Raw genomic sequence first — 15,454 nt, forward strand, 5'->3', positions numbered from 1 at the left:
CCTGGTTTCACAGAACCAAGACATGTACAGAACTTGCTGAGCCCCAGCATCTCCCTCTGAGTCTTGACGGGGTGGTAGTTATAGAAAATCCAATGAGATAGGGGAATACCAGTGAAATGAGAGCCCCACATCGAGGCTTCATTTTGGGCTTGGGCTGTGATCCTTGGGATACCCAGGCAGCACCAAGCTCAAGCCAGAGAAAAGCTCACTCCCAGGAAATCCCGTGACTGACCTGGAAATGGGCCAGCACAGAGAAGACTCACTTAGGGTGAGTGTTCAGCAGGTTTAGAGTGCTATGAATCCAGAGGGAATCGACATGTGCCTCCCTGAGAGGGGACTCACCCTACCCTTCTCAGTTAGCTCCAGAAGGCCAAGGGTCTTTAACTCCTTTATTAATTCAGCGTAACTTTACTGTTGTCTATTCTGTGCCAGGCCCCGTGCTGGGTGCAGAAGACAAAGAGAGGACTCAGAGTCCTAATCTTCAGGGAATTCAAAATATGATAGAAAAAGCACTTGTTCAAGGTAAAGAGGATACAATGAGGAGCCAGACTTGGCACTCAAGGAGTTCACAGCCTAGCAGAGGCCTAGAGGGCACAACACACAGTAACACAGGGCAGCCTATGGTAAGGACCAAAGGGAGGCTCAGGCTGTGCGCTGCGGCAGCCCAGGAAGGACAACATGACACCTACTGAAAAATGCACTGGGGAAAATTCACGGCTTCCTTAAGAAGCCTGAGCATCTTAATCTGGCCCAAGTGAAAGGAATGAATCCCATTGTCCTGGGGCAGAGGCTGTGCAGGCCCAGGGTGGCCTCTGTGGGTCCCTCAGGCTACTCTACAGGCAGGCTGCAAGGTCTCTTACCCTTGACTGTAGTTACATGATACCCTGTGGATATCTGAGGGGAGACGGGTGACCAGGAAAAACGGATCCAAATAACAAGGACCAAATAACAAAGGCCTAAGGTAAATATTAGGAGCCTAAGCCTGAGGAACCAGGTGTTAGGGAGCATGAGCAGGACCAGCAAGTTGAGTGATGGGAGTCTGGTCTGGGTACATACCAGCACCAGGCCACTTACTACCTGTGCTCTCTTACACTTCCAGTGGTGGGCCACGTGTGCTAGATGGATCCATACTAAGGGTCCAAGGATAGGGTAGGGCATCTGGGAGCAAAGGACCACAGCCTATGTGGTCCTCTCTTCATGCCTCTATATCATAGGCCTTCAGTCTTTCCTCTTTTCTTCACAGCTGCCATCACCTGCCCTATCTTTTCATTCTACCAGCCTGAGTGGCTGAAATGGGCTTAGTTAGGATACCAGTATCATGGTGCAGGTCCCAGCGCCCTGAAGACCTGGGCAATTGGCACAGGTAGAGTTGGAGTGCCTATGGTGGTTTTTGTTGGTCACCTGGACCATGGAGAAGTTGAGCCAGCTTAAAATTACAGAGTTGGGTAGGAATTTTTCTGCAGCCTGTACAGGCCTCTCTCTGTTCCCAGACATTTCAGGGAACAGCTCCAGCCTGTCATTTCTTCTTCACAGCAACCATCACCTACACCCTCTCTCTCCAGCCTAGGTCTCACATGTGTACTTTTTCTCTTCCCAAAGGTGCCAGGACTTCTACCTGCTGTTCCTTTTCTTCACAGCTGCCACTACCCGCTCTGTTCCTCTCTCTAGTCCTCAGTCTGGATTATGCCTGTCCCCAATGATCTTTTCTTGCTGTTCCTGAAATGTGCTTATAGGCCCTTTGCCTATTAAGGGAATTTCTCACTGAAGAGAAGCAAACATGAGGCAAAGGGGAAGAGGAAAAGGGAGGGCAATTCAGAGCTGGATGAGACATCTTATGTGGTTCACACTGGCATGTGACTAAAGTCCCTTCCTTGATTCCCTTCTTGGATGGTCCCAAGGAAGTCATGATATTCTGTCTCCACCCTTTAGCCCTGAGGTGGAGCCTAGCCCTCCTGCTTATTCCTATCTATTTGGAGTACAGCACTCAGGAAAGCTTTGCTGAACAAGAACTCAGGAGGGGGATGCCCTTTGAATCCTATCCCCTGTACCACTTCTGCCCACCCCCAAACCCGCACCTCCTTCCACTTGCCGACTTGACAATGGGCTTCTTTGACATATAAAGTAGAGGTAAGTAATCATTATTTCACCCAACAATTGAAGGTCCTAAATGCAGCCTTTAATAGGCAATGAGGAGACAAATTATTTTCAACCAGGGAATGGCAACAGAAAGCACCTTTCATTATGCACAGGCACTCAAGAAATAGTTACATAAATGTATAAATGAGTGAATGATCATAGCTGACTACTAGGAAGAAAATGGCAAATGTATGAGGCCACCCTAACACATGCACTTAAGCAGTATGCGGAAGTAGGTGAAGTTAACCTCTACTCTCCTCCTGTAGGACCCTTCCCCCATCTGACGATGTACCCCAGGCTATGCTCTACCATTGCTCTCTGGGGCCATTACCTAGCGCCACATACACAGGGTGGGGCAAAAGTAGGTTTACAGTTGTAAGTACACAAAATACAATTTATGCTTGTATTATTATTTATTAATTATTATATTATTTTCCATATGAACTGTAAACCTACTTTTGTCCCACCCTGTATTTAGCTGATATACCAGTTTAAGGAGAACAAAAAAGAGATCTCTCATGATAGAATTTCCCTCACAATAACAGGGTACGGGGAAAACAATCTAAAATAAAAGCAACCAATATGGTATCATCTGAGAGACCCAGTACTAGCAAAGTTCAGCCCCAAAACTACAAGACAAAGTGTCATCCCCACTTCACAAATAGTGATGTCAGGAGGTCCAAACAAACAGGCCAGATTCAGTGGTTTGGAGGGTCTGAGACCTTCCTAAGGGTGAAGTTTCTCCACTGGCAAATGGAGTGGCTGGGCCCGGACAACATCCTAAGAAAAACAAACTTAGGGGAAATCCAGCAGACTGGACAAGCCCTGGGGAAGATGGCTCCAGGCACAATAAAGATGCAACTAAGATAATGAGCTACCATTATGCCAACTTAGAGCCCAACATCTACAAACTATCCCACCAGCTGCATTTATTTTGCAAAAAATGTTTCCCTCTCCTAGCCTCACAAACTGTGAGCTCCTTGAGGGCAGAGACTGTGGGAAGTTTTGTTCAATGCTTTAAAGCCCTAAGCCATGCCTTTTTCCCATCAGGAACCATCCTAATAAATAAACTTCAGGCTCATCTCTCATAGGAGTAATGCCATCAGAAACAATATGGACTATTGGTATTGAGCCCATTTCCTTCCTAGGAAATGACACTTTCTGGGTGAGGAAGGGGAGGCTGAGCAGAGCTGCAAAGCTGAAGAAGGTAGGTGACCTCATGTTTCTCCTGTTTTGCCCAATTCCTCCAAGATAGCCTGTAGAGCTCATCTGTTATTAAAAACTGAACAAACCATCCAGATCCTTCATGACATGACACCTGCTTGCAACCTCATACTTGGATGAGTGGTGAGTCATTTGAAACGGTGAATCCTCTGATTCCATTTTGAGACCAGAGTCCTTTGTGCAGCCAAGACTTGCTGACCATGGAGCAAGAAGGCACTCTGCCTTCTCCAGGGATAGGAAGAGAAATCACAGAACCAATCCTCTCATTTTACAGATGGAGATCTGAGGCCCAGAGAGTTTAAGGTTCCAGAGCCAGCCAGTGGCAGGCCCCAGATCATATCATGGTCTCCCAATTCAGTTCAGTGCTATTTCAGCTGCAGTAGGTATGGCAAAATTTTCATTTTGCTCTTTGGAGAGGTGAAAAAAGATAGGGAGCAGAATATTAAGTTCTGGGATTCCCTGAAGGCTTCGGTAACCTCTATTATCCTGGCCTCCATTATCCTGGCTATAGTTGCCTTCTAATGGTTTCCCTTCTATGGAAAGTTGGATCCTAAACCAATTAGTTATGAATTGGTTCAGAGTTCCTACCAGGGCTTGTGCAGTCATCTTGCACATGGCTCAGGATCTCTTGGTCTGTAAACAGGCGGAAGGCAATCTGCTCACACTCCCGCTTGGTCCCACACTCAAACAAACACCCAAACAAGCCCTCTTCCAGAGCAGCCAAATCAGAGTAGCCACAGGGCCCGCAGTGCAAGATCCAAGGGGAGGACCAGCAGGCAGCTTCCAAGGGGGTCCGGTTGAGGTAGATGCCTAGGTTAATCCTCCGTTTCTTACTGGTTGGGTGTGAATACAAGAGCCATGATTCTGACAATGTTCCAGCTTCCTGCTCTAGCCTCAGAGAACTATCCAGCAGAGGGCTCTGCTGACCAGTAGGAGCATCTTTGCCAGTAGGGTCCTGGCACCCATCTGGAATCTCCAGGGGCCGGAAACTTACCACACTGCCTTGGCAGCCATGTGGGGGCTCACAGAGCTGTTGGCTCAGGGCCGGTCTCTGAAAGCACTCACCATGGTCAGTGCTGAGAGCCTCTGCCCGGCATCTGTTTGGTGTCCGGGCACTACAATACAACACAGGGTGGCCGGTCCTCCCAATCACCTCTGCCACTTCACACTCCACTGTCACCATGGGCTTAATGAGCCTGCCATGGTGCCATGTGGTCCCTAGGTCGTCACTGTAGATCATCAGGGAATGAGGCCTGGCTTTACATGGTAGCCGGAAGCAAAAGAACCAGTAAGGGATGTAGTAGGCATATGCAGGGATGATCAGCCTCCCTGACTGCAGCTGGATGCCATGACCTGGGCCCACAGCAAATGTGGCCCAATGCTTCACTTCTGGGCCAATGACCTCCTCAGTCAGGTCCCTCACGTCGCTCCATGAATAGCCAGAATCCTGGCTGCAGATGAAGCAGAGGCGAGCAGCATTCCTGCCTGACATGATCTGTTGACGCTCTGTGACATGGTCCCGCACACAAATGAAGAACAGGTACACACAGTCACTCTTTCGCTCCCACACAGGACAGGGGTTCATGGTCCGATGCCCAGGTAACATGGCTTCCATCAGTGGCGTTAGTGGTCCCCACTAGACAAGAGTAAGGGAGAGAGAGCAGGGATGAGAGACTAATAGGAAGACATGAGGCTCATTAAAAGCATTGGAACTTTTCAGAGAAAAAGAAATAAAAATGTATTGAAATCTATAAAATTGTGAAGGCCCAAGCATTCACTTAATCCTCATGCTATCCCCTCTGTCTGAAACACTTCTTCACTCTATCTAGATGCCCAATTAACCCCCCAAAATCCAACTCAAAACTCACCTCCTTTATGAAGCCTTCCATGAAACTCTCTCCTGTCCTCTACCAAAGGCTTTCTCTTTCTACATACAGAAGGCTTATTACATAACATTGTATTTTTTACATGACTGCTCCCTCCCTAAACTATGAATCCTTTGGGGGTAGAAACCAAATTATTCTAATTTTGTATCTCCAGTGCTCATCAAGCACATGGTAGGAGCTACATAAATATTCGTTAAAAAGGAATAAAAGACAAAAGAAAAGGAAGAAACACAAAGCAAGACAAACATGGATGTTTTAGGCTCATAAAGGGAAATTTAAGTCAAAGACTTTTTTCCCTTCCTCTCCTACCCAGGGGAGGCAATTCACAAGAGTGTAATTAAAAACTCAAGCATGGAGTCAGAGACACCTAGTTTGACCCTGCTTTAATCACTTATCATGTGACCTTGGGCAAGTTATTTAATCTTCCTTTACTTAGTTTCTTCATCAGTTAAATGGCGGATGTAATAACACGCTCAGAGAGGAGCAGCCCCAAGGATAAAATGAGATAATGCCTCATCAGGCATATCACAAAGAGAGGCTCATTTCCTTAATGTATTTTATTTTATTTTATTATTTTATTTATTTTATTTTAAATATATCTTTATGGATTTCAGAGAGAGGAAAGGAGAGGGAGAGAGAGATAGAAACATCAATGATAAGAGAGTCATTGATCGGCTGCCTCCTGTACACCCTCTGCTGGGGATTGAGTCCGCAACCCGGGCATGTGCCCTGACGGGGAATCGAACCCTGATCATCTGGATCCTAGGTCGACGCCCAACTGCTGAGCCACACCCGGCTGGGCTCCTTTATGTATTTTAAAAACAGTATCAGAAATTGGTAAGAAAAGTTCCAGAAACCCAACAGAAAAAAACAAAGAGCAATATCAGACAACTCACAGAAAGAAAGAAAAAAAGAAAGAAGAAAGAAAGAGAGAGAGAGAGGGGAAGGAAGGAAGGAAGGAAGGAAGGAAGGAAGGAAGGAAGGAAGGAAGGAAGGAAGGAAGGAAGGGAGGGAGGGAGGGAGGGAGGGAGGGAGGGAGGGAGGGAGGGAGGGAGGGAGGGAGGGAGGGAGGGAGGGGGAACGAAAATGTTCAACCTCACATATAAAAGAGAAAAGCAAATTAAAATTAAGGTAGTATTTTTCATCTAAAAAATTGGCAACAAACTTTGACAATACTCTTCTGTTGACCAAAAAAACAAGTGAAGAAATAAACACTCTCAAATATGGAGTGCAAAATGGTTTAACACTTAGCTAGGACAATCAAAATTACACATGCATTTACCCTTTCCCAGCATGCCTAATTCTGGGAATTTATCCTAAGATACATTTGCTCATCAAATTAAGTATATATAAAATTACTCACTTTGGGAGAGACCCAAGATGGTGGGGAAGTAAGTGGAAGTTACACTCACCTCCTCCCAGGACCAAACAGGAATTACAAATAAATTACAGAACAGTCAACCTGAATAACCAACATGGATAACAGAACAGAAGTCTTATAACCAAAGATTTACAGAAGAAGCCACATCAAGACTGGTAGGTAGGGCGGAGACACAAAAAGGGCTGGCCCTGCAACCACATGTAGTGGAATATCTCAGCTGCAAAGGTCCCTCCTGAGAAGCAAGGAGTCTCAACCCCAGGCTAGGCTCACCAGCCCAAAGCACCAGAGCCAGGAAGAGGAGAATATCTGGCCCAGAATACTATGTAACAATGAAAATGAACAAATCACAGCTGTACACCTAATTTGGATAAAGCTCAAGAATATAATACTGAATAAAAGAAGCCAAACATAAAGGATACACAGAGTATATGGTTGTCAAAACACTATGCTGTACACCTGAAACTAATATAAAATAATACTGAGTGAAAACTATAATTAAAAAATAAAGTTTTAAAAATGAATACATAGATTAAAAACAAGCAAAACTAAACTTGAGACTATAAATCAGTATAGTAATTACCTCTAGGAAGGAGAGAAGAGACATAAGATAAGAAGCTTCTAGGTGCTGGCAATATTCTATTTTTGAGTTGAATTGAGTGGTGAATTCACAAGGATTGGCTCTGTCAATTCAGGGCTGCCATTTATGTTTTGTGCAGTTGACATTTATGTTACGCCTTATGTTTTCTGTGTAAGTGTTATCACTTCACATTAAAAAGTTTTAAAAGGGAGTATTTTGGATATATACTTGTATTTCTTTGTTTCTGTATGAAGAAGCACTAAGGATACATAAGAAACACAGTGACTGCCTACAGGAGGTAGAAAACTGGAAATGGGATGTATACCTTTTTATATTGTTTTTATTTTTCATCCATATAAATATATTAACAAGCCAAAACAAACAAATGTAATTCCTATGTGAATGGGCAAAAAGTATTATTAAGCAAAGCTCAAATCACAGATTCTCAAAATCATAAGGACCTAGTGCTAACTTCCATCATATGAAAGATTCTCTTCTCAGTTTTCTGGCTAAAGACCACTCAGTCCCTCCCTGAAATAGTCTAAGGACAGGGAACTCACTATGTCTGAAGCAGCCCATTCTATAGCAGAGTGCCTTGTGCACTGTAAACATTTCAAACATATGTGCCAAAGTCAACGTTATTGGGCAGAAGCCCGCCTTCCTCTATAAAGCTCTCCCGGATTGCTAACTAATTGAAGCCTGCTTCCTAAATCCTGCCAAATAGCACTGTTACTCTCTGGGAACTCTCTATGCAAAAGAAGTTCACATCACTGTCTGACTATATTTTAAACCCCTGGAGGCAGGACCTCAGTTCCCTGTGACTCTCAGATAATCAAGGTCCAGGAGGCCACCAATAGGAGGCGGCAGGCAGCCTGCCCTGAGGAGGGAAAAGGCACCCACAGAGCAGACTCCATGGTCACAGATACCATCAGAGAGGAGAAAAGCACTGTGGACGTTAGAGAAGGAAAAGACCATTTCTGTATGTGGAGAATTCAGGGAGAAACGTTTGATTCTGCTCACCTTCGACCCACTCATCACTTCGAGAATCAGCTTAAATGCCATGACCCACAATAGCTCCTCTTAACCTCGAATGCATTTTAATTCCTTCTTCTAAGGAAATACCCCGTTCTGAGTAGACCTGCCTTATGAATTCTGTATGGGAGTTTTAGACAGTTGCATCTGTGCACAGTTCTGCTTTTTCTATGCAATTCAGTTGTGCAAATTCTTCGCAAAGAGAGGCCACAATCTGTCAACTTTTGTACTGCCTCCCTCCACACATCCCCCTTGACTAAATGCCTGGTACATAGTAGGTGCTCAATAAATGTTTGTTGAAGAAAGAGAGAGAAAGAAAGGAGAGAGGAATGGAGGAAGGAAGAAGGGAAGGAGGGAGGGAAAAATGAAAGGGAGGAGTGAAGGGAAGGATTATAGAAATGCTCTCAGGTAGAAACAATACTCTATATAAGATGCTGTGTGGACACCAACACTTTCTGAATAGCACTGAACGTGCAAGGAGAAAATGATTTGGGCCAGATAAGTCTAAAATAAAGTTTATATGAAGCTAGAAGAAACAATAAAGATGAAAGCATTAGAATCCAAATGAGAAATAACTCATCTGCAGCAAACTCATTTGAATAACTAATATTGCTCAGATCAAGAACCTCGAGTAAGATATAAGAAACCCATCCGCACTGCTACTCCCTTTAGGAAAAGGAGGGGGGAAAGTTACTGTATTGGGCAGGCTAGTCATTGGGAAGTCAGAAGTTCAGCCATCCTTAGTAGCTGAGAGGAGAAAATTATTTGGGCCAGATATGTCTAAAATAAAGTTTATATGAAGCTAGAAAAAACAATAAACTAAAGATGAAAAGCATTAGAATCCAAATGATCTCAACCAGCTGCCGCAATGGAATATAAATAAGCTGAGGCTTGACAGAGAAGTAAAATGAGTCTTGGGCTTAAAAGTCTAGATGGAGAGCCATGGCCAGTTTGGCTTAGTGATTAGAGCGTCGGCTGGCAGACTGAAGGGTCCCAGGTTCAATTCAGGCCAAGGGCATGTACCTCGGTTGCGGGCTTATCCCCAGGCTCAGTTAGGGCTTGTGCAGGAGGCCACCAATCGATGTCTCTCTCTCACATCAATGTTTCTCTCTCTCACTCCCTCTCTCTCCCTTCCACTCTCTCTGAAAACAATGGGAAAATGTCCTCAGGTGAGGATTAAAAAAAAAAGTCTGGATGGAGAAACTTGATTAAAGAACAACAAATGTAATGGCAAACAAGCATATGAGAAAATACTCAACATTGTTAATAATTAAGAAAGTACAAATCAAAACTACAATGAGATATCACCTCATATTCATTAGGATGACTATAAAAAAAACACATAAAATAAGAGTTGCCAAGGATATAGAGAAATTGGAATCCATGTACACTTTGATGGGATAATAAAACAGTACACTCACTATGGAAAACAGTATGGAGGACGCTCAGGAAATTAAAAATAGAATTACCATATGACCCAGCAATTCCAAAGAATTGAAAGCAATGTCTCAAAGACATACTTGTACACCATGTTCACAGAGCATTATTCACAATAGCCAAAAGGTGGAGGCAACCCAAGTCTCCATCAACAGAAGAATGGATAAACAAAATAAACCAATGAATGGATAAACATATGATGGAATATTATCCATCCTTTAAAAAGGAAATCCTGCCATATGCTACAACATGAGCCTTGAGGACATTATTCTAAATCAATGATTTTCAACCTTTTTCATCCCATGGCACACACAAACTAATTTCTAAAATTCTGCAACACACACAAAAAATGTATTTTTTGCTAATCTGACCAAAAAATAGGTATAATTTTGATTCATTCACACTAGACAGTGATTGTGTGTTGGCTGTTGTCATTTCTTTTACTTGACAGTCTAAGGGAAAAGAGGTCAGTGCCTCTGACCAAATCGTCAGATACTGCATGTTTTAAAAATTCTTGAGGCACATCAGTTGAAAATTGCTGTTCTGAATGAAATAAGTCAATCACGGAAAGATACACACTGCATGATTCTACTAATATGAGATACCTGAACTAATCGAACTCATAGAAACAAAGTAGAATAGTGGTTACTAGAGGCTGAGGGAGGGAGGGAGAAATGAGTCAATGTGTATAGAACTGCAGTCATGCACAAGGACAAAGTTTTAAAAAGATCTGTTGTACAATAATGTGCATGTAGTTAACAATACCATTAAAATGGTTAAGATAGAAAATTTTGTTGGGTGTATTTTACTACAATTAAAAGTTGTTTTTTAAAAAAAAAAGAACAATAAATGTGAAAAAGACTTGGAGATTTTAGCTGACCATCTACTTAATATTTATTAGTCAACTGTGTTATGCAGTATCAAAAAAGTAAATGTTACTTTACCTTATTAGGATGCATGAAAAGGATATGATGGGATAGCCACCTCATTGATGGGGTGGCTCTATCCTTGGATCCTAAGTTCAATTCTGGTTATTATTCTTTGAAAAAGGACACCGACATCCCAGAGTAGTCAGAGCTTTCAAGGGCTCAGAAACCAAATCCAGACTGTGACCTAAGAAGACTAGAAGAACTGAAGCTGTTGTGCCCCAAAAACAGAAGACTCAGAGGGCATGAACACCACTTTCAGGTACATCGAAGAGCAGTCTCAGCAGAAGGGACTTTATTACGTATAGCCTGACAGCCCCAGAAGGCAGAACAAGACCAATGGGTAATTATAGAAGAGTACAGATCATCTCATCCCCCCAAAAGAGCTAACAGTTGTCACAGGATTAAGTTCATTATTTGAGGAGAAGGCCGTTTATAGAAGATGACTAATGTTGAGTTCCCACTATGTTACTGCTATTATTAATTACATTTTGCAGATGCTGAAACAAAAAAGAATCAAGTATCAAGGTTACAGAGCCAATAAATGGTAGGTCTTGCCTGACTTTAAAGCCATGCTCTTAACCACTAAGCTATTACTAGCAACCAATGGAATACAGAAGGGTTTCTATACTGGGAAGGAAATTGGGCTGATGACTCTTCTAATTTCAAGATTCTACAATTGAGTAAATCAGAGAATAAAAGTGAATAAAGCATGAGGTAAGAAGAACACCAGTAGTAGAATGACTGTTGTTATCCTACAACCCCCAACCCATCATCTGCTTCTTGTGGTCTTGAACAAGCTGCCTACCTCTTCAAGCACCAGGATCCCTCATCAACAACCCAGGGCTCACAATGTTTACTTTTTTCGATGACTTATGAAGATAAAAGAGAACGTGAATGAAAAATACACATGAACCACCGAGGCCTCTGGAGTCAGAGACCAAGTCTGAAGCTTGCTTCTTCTCCCTTTATCACAGCTGTGTGCCCTTGAGCAAGCGGTCTCCTGAGCTTCAGCTTTCTCATCTGTGAAATGTGACTGGCAACAATTCCTACGTCACTGAGTGGCTGAGAGGATCCGTGTGCCCCTGGCACACAGGAAGCACTCTGAGAGGCACTGCTTTTATTGTTTTTCCTCTTCAACTCCTACAAAGGGTTTTCCTGCACTGATTGCTTTGAGCAGACGTGGAGAGAAACTGAGGCGCAGGCATGGGCCCGCCCGGGCAAGGAGTCACCTGTACCGAGGGCCCCGTCCTCAGCCCTCGCCTCAGCACCAGGTGCAGAGCGTCCTCGTCCCTGCAGGTGGAGCGCTTCTCTGCAAAGGCCAGGACAGTGCGGGTGGGGGGGATGTAGAGCAGGGCTGGGATCCGGTAGGTGACCCCTCTCTTGTCTTCCTGCCGGAACAGAGGGTTGTTGAAGGAGCATGATGTCACTTCTTCCATGACCTCTGCAAGGATAGGAGGCAGCTGAATGTGTATCCACATCCAAATGTTGGCTTGTATACAAGTTCTGTTCTATCATTCCATTTCTGGAGATCACTGAGAGGCAGAGATGTTTATTTTTCCTAATACAAAAGTAACATCATGATCTCAACAGCACAAAGCAAGCAATATGCATTCCTGTTTAACAAATCTATCCTCCAGACTCTGTGGGAATTCTCTGCAGCCTGTGTCAAGTGGGTCTCTCTAAAGATTCTGCATACGCTTCATGCCAAGCATCCAGGGATATTCTAATGTCAATTTCTTGGCTTGGAGTTTTTAGGCCACTTGGGTAACATATATATAAACCCAGATCTAAATGCCTGTGTTTAAGAATTCTCTGGGGAAATGGATAAAAAGCAATCTTCTTTGTCATATCTGGATCAGTAGCAATATATTTTTTTCCTAGTCCATCCATCTCATCAGAAAGTGTAGATTTTCAAGGGATGTGGCTTTATGCAGGGATCTCAGTTCCAACCAAAGTCTAGCCCATACAGGCCCAAAGTTTCATTCACTGTAACAGCATGTCTACTAAAGCCAAGCTTCTAACTAAGACCAGCAAACATCCCGGGCAGCTGAGATCAGGTTAAAGGACTAAGTATAACTACTCTGGTTTTCAGTTTACTCTTGGTTTTTAAGCCCCTGGGGATTTCTCTTACTTTCTTGCAAATTCAGCTATAAAGGACTTTTTTATATTTTATCCACCATTTTACAGGTTAGATAGCCTGCCATAATCCTGAAAATGGAAGTCTCTAAGAAAATCAGGAGTTCACCTTCTCAGAGGCCCAAAAAGGGAATCAAGCCAGCCAGACAGACCCAGGCTTAAAATTATTACCTCTCTCTCTCTCTCATCTGTCCTCCAAGCCCTATCTTACAAACCATTTGTAAAAATTACCAGGCTGTAAGAATGAGGCCTATAAGACCATATTCATTTATTTAATCAATATTTCTGTGTGCCTACTCCAAGTCAGGACATAAGGCAGGTGTTGAGGAGACAGAAATCAGAGATCCCTGCCCTCAAGAAACCCACACCCTAGTGAGGGAAAGAGACATAAGCACGGACAATTACAACAGCATGTAATAAGTGCTACTTCAGAGGTAAACCATGAGAGCATGTAGGAAAACAGAAAAGGGCAGCTGTCCATATTGAGGCAGCAGAGATTTTTGGAGAGCTAACAAACAACTGAGCCAAGAGAGCTCCTGTCTCATATATCCTTATACTCTGTGTCTGAAATACTCTTCTTTCAGATAGCCATAGAGCTCATTCCCCCACCTCCAACTCTGTTCAAACATCATCCAATCAGTGAGGCCTTCCCTGGCAACTCCCCTGTGCTCCTTATCCCCTTTCCCTGTTCTAGTCCCATGCCACTTATCCATACCTTATACTTTTTAAATATATACTACAAAATAGACACTTCATAAACGGCAGAGATAGGTGTTTTATTCTCTGCCACACCTTTACACCTAGAGCCATGCCTGGTAATTGATAGACACTTGACTATTATTTGTTGAATGACTGGGTGAGCTGGATCTTAAAGGATAAATAGTGAGTAAGCCAATTGAAGGGTTAAAAAGGAGACAGGCAGAGAGAGTGGATGTGAAAAGTCTATAAGTGACAGAAAACACAGTGAGCTGTATGTGGGGAATCTCAGTAGTCCAGTATGACTACCTTGGTCAAAAGCTGTGAGCAGAGATGGGACTGAAGGGGTCAGCAGAGTCCAGATCCTGAGAAGCTTTGACACCTTATTAAGGTGTTTATCCCACAGATAGGGAGCCACTCAAGAGTTTTTGGCAGAGGAATTTTATGATCAAGTATGCATTTTAGACCAATCTCTCAGGTAGCCTTGTGGGCAATGAACTGAAGGGGAAAGTTACATTGCTTTTGGCTGTATCCTCCTGTCAATCAAAACAAACTTACATCAATAGCTTATGAATGATTCATTTAGTCACTATTTCTAACTTAAAGAGAACCATGGCTCACTATCATGAGGGGTGTGGGAAGGTCTTCTCGTGAGTTCAGAAGAAAAACTCCCCCTCACTCCAATTCTGGGCTCTCAATAGCAGAATTGAAAGGCATGGGTGAATCTTCTTCTTCACACAATACTAGAGCATCTCTCCCCCCCCCATGCAGGCTCTCCTGCCAGGGAAAGTCAGGCTTTAAGTAAAAATCAGCCCCTGAGCCAAGCTGGTATAAAGGTTAAGAACATAGGATTTGAACCAGGATTTGAACGTGACTTTGAACATGTTATTTAACTTCTGTATGCTTCAGGATCCTCATTTATAAAATTCAACAGAGTGGTTGAGAGAATTAAGTTAAAAAGTTTAAGTGGCTGTATGACAGTTATTATTTTTAGACTGTCAATCACTGCATATTTTAGTTTTATTCCTTGATATCTGTGGATGATGATGATAATGATAATAACAACCATAATTACAACTCCCCTTCTTAAAAGCATTTAAATCCCTCTGCACTTCTGGGAGAGATCAAATTTTAAATTCTTATAAGTTAACACTTCAATTATGAGTAAAATCCAAAACTATCAACCATCAGCCAACATGGTTACTTGTTAACAATGAAACAAGAATTCTCTAGGTGATAAGAATGGAGCACAGGATAGGCACAGAGTGGGGAGGAAAGACTAGGGAAAAGGAAAGGGAGAGGAAGTGGAGAGCACGCCAAAGGAGAAGCACCACTTGTCATATGGAACCGGATTGGTGTCCCAACTCTATTTCTTTATTGTGTGACTTTGTGCTAGTCACTTAATCTCTTGAGGTCTTGGATTCCTTGCTTGTAAAATATGGATAATAATAATACCTATCTAAGATGATCAATATGAAGAACCACTGGAAAGTACTTTATAAACTTTAAAGCACCATAAGTAAAATTTATTATAAATTTTGATGTCTTCACAATTTCACTTACAGCTTTGCTATTACTACAGCAATTACAGTCACTACCATTAGTTTTTATTATGATTATGCCGATCATGTTGATGACAGTGTTAACATAGATAGTGGCTCTGGCACTGACGCCCAAACTATTTCACACAGAACCATGTGCTGGGAACCAGGGATAAAGAAGAGACTGATACAGTTCTGCTTTAGAGTTGTTCCTTTTAGCAGAGAACTCACATTATTCATTGCTGCTCCATATAATCACCTTTCAATCAAGTCCTCCCTGCTCTCTTACTGGGAGAGAGAATAACTGTAGCCTGGACTTTCAAGTGTGACTTGGCTTTGATACTTAACTAGCAAATTGCTTTACTTTTGAGCCCATTCCTCACTTGTAATGGAGATAATACTACTTATTTCTCAGGCTGCAAATACAACGTAATTCCACAGACTCCCAATTAATCCAATGCAGGTGTCAGCCTCTAGTG

The 15,454-nt window shown here is 42.9% G+C and overlaps 1 protein-coding gene across 2 annotated transcripts; it reads right to left on the bottom strand.

Annotated features, from left to right (window-relative positions):
- Positions 1 to 662: 662 nt before the first annotated feature.
- NEU3 (neuraminidase 3) lies at positions 663 to 12,700 on the bottom strand. 2 transcript variants are annotated; one of them, XM_016196381.2, is made up of 2 exons: positions 11,832 to 12,700; positions 663 to 4,996 (listed from the first exon to the last, which is right to left on the bottom strand). In XM_016196381.2, the coding sequence occupies exons 1-2, from the start codon at positions 12,078 to 12,080 to the stop codon at positions 3,920 to 3,922; spliced, it is 1,326 nt and encodes a 441-aa protein (XP_016051867.2). In that variant the 5' UTR covers positions 12,081 to 12,700; the 3' UTR covers positions 663 to 3,919. The 2 variants fall into 2 exon arrangements, with proteins under 2 accessions (XP_016051867.2, XP_016051871.2); XM_016196385.2 differs by lacking the exon at positions 11,832 to 12,700 and adding an exon at positions 10,618 to 11,396.
- Positions 12,701 to 15,454: the final 2,754 nt, after the last annotated feature.

The sequence above is a fragment of the Miniopterus natalensis genome, chromosome 11 (assembly GCF_054644295.1).
Source record: "Miniopterus natalensis isolate mMinNat1 chromosome 11, mMinNat1.hap1, whole genome shotgun sequence".
Classification (NCBI taxonomy): domain Eukaryota; kingdom Metazoa; phylum Chordata; class Mammalia; order Chiroptera; family Miniopteridae; genus Miniopterus; species Miniopterus natalensis.

What these genes read in the sequence shown, in the direction of transcription:
- NEU3 (XM_016196381.2), bottom strand. Translation starts at nt 12,080, where the DNA reads ATGTGGATACACATTCAGCTGCCTCCTATCCTTGCAGAGGTCATGGAA. An exon ending in GGACGGGGCCCTCGGTACAG is followed by an intron (nt 4,997 to 11,831) that starts GTGACTCCTTGC and finishes ACTCTTGTCTAG; the next exon opens with TGGGGACCACTAACGCCACT.